This window comes from Myotis lucifugus, unplaced genomic scaffold (assembly GCF_000147115.1).
Source record: "Myotis lucifugus unplaced genomic scaffold, Myoluc2.0 scaffold_365, whole genome shotgun sequence".
NCBI lineage: Eukaryota > Metazoa > Chordata > Mammalia > Chiroptera > Vespertilionidae > Myotis > Myotis lucifugus.
Genome location: NW_005871413.1, coordinates 224,763 through 230,948, shown reverse-complemented (window position 1 = coordinate 230,948; position 6,186 = coordinate 224,763). Strand labels below are relative to the sequence as shown.

Genomic DNA, 6,186 nt, shown 5'->3' with positions numbered 1-6,186 from the left:
GAAAGAGAGAGAGACGAGGAGAGAGAGAGAAGAGAAACACCAATGTGACAGAGACAAATTGATTGGTTGCCTCCCGCATGCCCCCCTACCAAGGGTGGGGGTCAAACCAGCAATCCAATCCTGAACGCTATAACCATTGAGCACACTGGACAGGGCATCTATCTTTTGTACTGCTGATAACTTCAAAAATATTAGGCTTTCAAAATGCAAGTTTTAGCCAGGCCAGTGTGGCTCAGTGGTTGAGCATCGACCCATGAACCAAGAGGTCATGGGATCCATTCCCAGTCAGGGCACATGCCCAGGTTTCAGGCTTGATCCCCAATAGGGGGAGTGTAGGAATCAGCCGATGGATGTTTCTCTCTCATCAATGTTTCTATCTCTAACCCTCTACTTTCCTCTCTCTAAAATCAATAAAAACGTATTTTTTTAAAATGCAAGTTTTAAAGAAATAAGGCAATCACAAGTATGGAACACATTAAACAGTGTTTAGGAAGGTGACAGAAACGTTCTCATCAAGACAATAGGTTATCACAGAGATCACTGAAATATAATCTGCAATTTTATATGACAGGAAATTTGGTTACCTGGGAGGAAGTGTCATTTGAACATGATGGGAAAATAATAAATTTTATTTTTATATCCTAGCAAAGAATAGTCTGAAAATGCAAACAATACCATTTAGTAAATAATAAAAGAGAATCTCATACTTAGGAACAAACTTAAGAAAAGGAACTGTTGCCCTAACCGGTTTGGCTCAGCGGATAGAGCGTCAGCCTGTGGACTCAAGGGTCCCAAGTTCGATTCCGGTCAAGGGCATGTACCTTGGTTGCGGGCACATCCCCAGTAGGGGGCATGCAAGAGGCAGCTGATCGATGTTTCTCTCTCATCAATGTTTCTAACTCTCTATCCCTCTCCCCTCCTCTCTGTAAAAAATCAATAAAATATATTTTAAAAAAAGAAAAAAAGAAAACGAACTGTAAAACTTTTTTTTTTTAATGAGACTTAAGAAATTAAAGACCAAATTAGAGCCCTAGTCGGTTTGGATAGAGCTTCAGCTTGTGGGCCCAAGGGTCCCAGGTTTGATTCTGGTCAAGGTCACATACCTCAGTTGCAGGCTTCTCCCGGCCACAGTCTGGTGGGGCTTGTGCAAGTGGCAACCAATCGATATGCTTCTCTCAATATACTATAACCCAGTGAATCATATTTAATTTAATTACATGTTTTAAATAGGTAAATTGTATGGTATGTGAATTTTATCTAAGTAAAACCATTAAAAATATGATGTGGCCCTGCCAGTGTGACTCAGTGGTTAAGCATTGACCTATGAACCAGGAGGTCATGGTTCAATTCCCGGTTGGGGCACATGCCCAAGTTTTTAAATTTTTATTTACTTAAATTTAAATTCTTTATTGTTTAAAGTATTACGTAAGTTTCCTTTTTCCCCCATTGACCTCTCCCTGGCCACTCCCACACCCCAGCACATGCCCTCACCACCCCCTACTGTCTGTGTCCATTGGTTATGCTCATATACATGCATACAAGTCCTTTAGTTGATCTCTTCCACCCTCTCCCCTGCCTTCCCTCTTAGGTTGGATGGTGTTTGATGCTTCTATGTCTCTGGATCTATTTTTGTTCATCAGTTTATGTTGTTCATTATATTCCACAAATGAGTGAAATCATGTGATATTTATCTTTCTCTGATTATGCCTAGGCTTTGAGCTCATTCCCCAGTGTGAGACGTGCAGGAGGCAGCCGATCAATGATTCTCTCTCATCATTGAAGTTTCTAGCTCTCTCCTCCTCTCCCTTCCTCTTTGAAATCAATAAAAAAATATTTTAAAAACATATAATGTGAAAACAAAAGCTTTAAAAAATGAATGCAGCCATTCATTTTCTAAGAATGGAGAAAAATCTGAATTAGGAAAACTGGGAAATAAGTCACATGAAGCAGTTATGATGTAGGTTGGGCTGAAACTCACGTAGCATGCTAACAAGATCTTTTCTACTTAATCGAATGAAATGGTAGAGACCTTTAAGAAGAGAGCTAAACATGTAAAGAACATCCCAGGTGATGCCAGGATGGACAGAATTGAAAATGTATAGTGCAGGAAAACAACCTAAATTTAAGATAGAATGGAGGAAAGATGATTGTTGCTCTCACACACAAAAAAGAGAAGTCAGAGGCCAGCTGCCATGATGATGAGTAAAATACATAGAAAGAAAGTGGACATTAGACAATTTTTTTTCTACCTCCACGCCCCTCCATCCCTACCCCACCCCCACTGCACTCAAGATTTTGGCTTTAGGGAAGAGTGAACAGCATGAGTACCTTTATTCGGCCACCAAACAGTGGATTTACTGTTTGCCTTTCTTTTCTGAACTTTCTTTTTTTTATATATATATATTTTTTTTTTTTTAAATATATTTTATTGATTTCTTACAGAGAGGAAGGGAGAGAGACAGAGAGTCAGAAACATCGATGAAAGAGAAACATCGATCAGCCGCCTCCTGCACATCTCCCACTGGGGATGTGCCCGCAACCCAGGCACATGCCCCCGACCGGAATCGAACCCGGGACCCTTGAGTCCGCAGGCCGACGCTCTATCCACTGAGCCAAACCGGTTTCGGCTCTTTTCTGAACCTTTCCTCCCCACTCAAAGAATTACCTCCTCTACATCTAGAAAGATCCATTCACACCAATTTTCCCCAATCTCTCATTTGGTCCAGGACTTCATTCATTAGCTCCATTGATTACGCTTGCCTTTTTCCCCCCTTTGAATCCTGCCCTATGTGTAGCTTTGGGCCAAACTTCTCCTGAAAACTGATCCTTCAAATGAATTTCTGGTGATCTCTACGCTACCCGCTAGGAACATCTGAATCTCAGTTCAGACTCAAACTGGAAAACAGTTATATGGACTAGTAAACTTTACCAAACACTAAATGTACACATTTCTTAAAGTAAAACAGGCCAATAAAAATATCTTCCAGCCGTAACCGGTTTGGCTCAGTGGATAGAGCTTCGGCTTGCGGACTCAAGGGTCCCAGGTTCGATTCTGGTCAAGGGCATGTACCTTGGCTGCAGGCACATCCCCAGTAAGGGGCGTGCAGGAGGCAGCTGATCGATGTTTCTAACTCTCTATCCCTCTCCCTTCCTCTGTAAAAAAATCAATAAAATATATTTTTTAAAAAAAATCTTCCAAATTGAACTTGACCCAAACAGATCAATCTTCCTGGTTCAATTCCAGATACAAAATTGTTTTGATTTTCAACCTCATCTCAAGATGTTTAGAGAGGAAACCAGTTAAAGACACCCGTATCTATTAGTTCTATCTCCAGGTCTCTGGCAGATTCTCCATTAGACAATACTGAGGGAGTAGTCAATTTGGGAGTCCATTTCACAGAACAGAAAGAGGTCAACTCATGGGAATAGAGGAGATGTTTAATACTGATGAGAACTGAGTATGAAGAACCTTGATGGGACCAAGGCAAAGAACACATAAATGCAACTGTGAAAATGAGGTTATCACGGGAACCCACCATCCAAGATGGGGTTGGATGTTATGGAGGAAAATCACCATTTTCCAACAGAGCAGGTAGGCCCCGTCGTAAAAAAAAAAAAAAAAATGATGAATTGCCTGGCTCAGTGGATGAGTGTTGACCTATGAACCAGGAGGTCACAGTTCAATTCCCAGTCAGGGCACATGCCCGGGTTGCAGGCTCAATCCCCAGTGTGGGGTGTGAGGAGGCAGCTGATCAATGATTCTTTCTCATCACTGATGTTTCTGTCTCTTCCTTCCTCTCCCTTCCTCTCTGAAGTCAATAAAATATATACTAAGAAAAAGGTGATGAATTCAAAGTTCTGTCTTTCCAGAGAGGCCTGGAAAGTGGAATTTCATAGCAAGAGAGGTGCTAACATAGGCAGAGACAGTGTGGCTGTGGATAAAGAAATAAAAAAGATCTGAGAATCGCCCTGACCAGACTGAAGGGTCCCAGGTTCGATTCCGGTCAAGGGCATGTACCTTCGTTGTGGGCACATCCCCAGTGGGAGGTGTGCAGGAGGCAGCTGATCAATGTTTCTCTCTCATGGATGTTTTGGACTCTCTATCCCTCTCCCTTCCTCTCTGTAAAAAATCAATAAAATATATTTTTTTAAAAAAGATCTGGGAATCATAGGGCAAAGAAAACCACACAAACAAAAACAAGAGTAGAAAAAATAAATGGGTCAGAGCTCAGAAGAGACAAATGGGGTATGTTAAATTCCAAATTTTTACAAAGAAAAAAAGGGTTCTCATATGTGGAAGAATGGTTTGAGTTTCCTCATTCACTGTCACTGCTCTGATGCCATTTCTGACTAGAATGTGACTTCCCGGCCGCCCACCTTGCTGGCTCTCACCCCCTCACCTGGAAAGACTGGACAGTGGAGTTCATCCTGTACTATCCACAGTTCCTCCCCTCGTTCTAATTTGGAGAGCGCGTCTGGTTTGGGGGCTTGATATCCTGCGCAAGAAAAAAACGACAAAAGACTTAGACATACTGAATTGGGTGGGATTTGTCAAGAAGGGAGAATGAACAGTTTTTACAGCTAACACAATAATTTTTCTATTAGGAGAGGGGACATTATAATATCTTGCATGGGGCAAGAGAAGGATCTGAGATTGCATCATGTCAGAGAACTGGAGGTATTCTGAAAGTTGAGCAGCTGAGAAAGGAAAAAGCCACTGACAGGGCAGCGTCTGAGTGACACAGGGAAGTTGTCCTCACCCAGGGCCATTAGGTGGCTATAGGTCTCCATCATCACGTCCCTGTACAGGTCCTTCTGCTCAGGGTCCAGGAGCTGCCACTCCTCCGAGGTGAACTCCACGGCCACATCGTGAAATGTCAGGGATTCCTGTAACAACACCGTGCTGTTTAATGGCGTGAGGTCTTTTTAAAAAAAAAAATTTATATTTAGTGTTGACAGTATTACAGGTGTACCCCATTTTTCCTTCAACAGATACATTCTTTTTAAAATATATATATATTTATTGATTTCAGAGAGGAAGAGAGGAGAGATAGAAACATCAATGATGAGAGAGAATCATTGATCAGCTGCCTCCTGAACATCCCTCACTGGGGATCGAGTCACAACCTAGGCATGTGCCCTTGGCCGGAATCGAACCTGGGATCCTTCAGTCCGCAGGCTGACGCTCTATCCACTGAGCCAAGCCTGCTAGGGCAATGGCATGAAGTCTTTTAAGATGCTATGGAGCCCTAACAGGTTTGGCTCAGTGGATAGAGTGTCGGCCTGCGGACTGAAAGGTCCCAGGTCCCAGGTTCAATTCCGGTCAAGGGCATGTACCTTGGTTGTGGGCACATCCCCAGTAGGAGGTGTGTAGGAGGCAGCTGATCGATGTTTCTCTCTCATCGATGTTTCTAACTCTCTCTCTCTCTCTCTCTCTCACTTCCTCTCTGTAAAAAATCCATAAAATATATTTTTAAAAAAAAGATGCTATGGAAAAAATGTTATTTTTCTGATCATTTTCACTTTATAGGCTGCATCTATATAGTGAATGGGGTTTTATTTTATATACAGTGAAATAACCACATGCCTCATAAAATACTATTTTATAATTGTTCATTCATCTATGAATTCATCCAATTAGGTGTTACTATAATGTAAAAAAGTTAAATTTTTTTGTTAGCCTAGAAATACCTTTCATATATTCTAAGTCATATATTTGAGACTATATATGTATATATTTTTTTCCAGATTAAGAAGGTGTATTTTTTTAAATCCAAACCCAAGAATTTATTTATTATTATATATATATATATATTACTGATTTATGAGAGAGAGGAAGGGAAAGGGAGAGACACAGAGAGAGAAACATCTTTTGGCTGCTTCCCTTATGTGCCCCTGACTGGGAATTGAATCTGAAACCTTTTTGGTGTACAGACCAATTGTGCCACTCGGCTGGGCATGAAGTTGGTTTTTATAGACTTCTGCAAATCCGTTACTGAAGAAAGAGAAAACAAACCCAATCACCTGAGCCTGGAGCATGTTCTTCTGTTCTCTGAAAAGAGCTGGCAACTGGGAGACTCTGTCTTGGTGTGTTCGGGGTCTGCTCTAAACTTCTGCTCAGAAATCTGTCTTCAGTCAGGTATGTCCCAGGAAATGCTGATACCCAACCCTGCAGCTTCCCCCTGC

At 41.6% G+C, this 6,186-nt stretch overlaps 1 protein-coding gene across 1 annotated transcript in view; it reads right to left on the bottom strand.

Moving 5' to 3' along the window:
• LOC102442507 (zinc finger protein 615) overlaps positions 1-6,167 on the bottom strand; it is a 14,735-nt gene extending 8,568 nt beyond the window's left edge. The window contains exons 1-3 of the mRNA XM_023764954.1: positions 6,025-6,167; positions 4,761-4,887; positions 4,401-4,496 (exon numbers count right to left, since the gene is read on the bottom strand). Of these exons, the coding sequence (XP_023620722.1) occupies positions 4,401-4,496; positions 4,761-4,887; positions 6,025-6,039 (238 nt within the window). The 5' untranslated portion in view covers positions 6,040-6,167. The remainder of the gene's footprint in view (positions 1-4,400; positions 4,497-4,760; positions 4,888-6,024) is intronic.
• Positions 6,168-6,186: the final 19 nt, after the last annotated feature.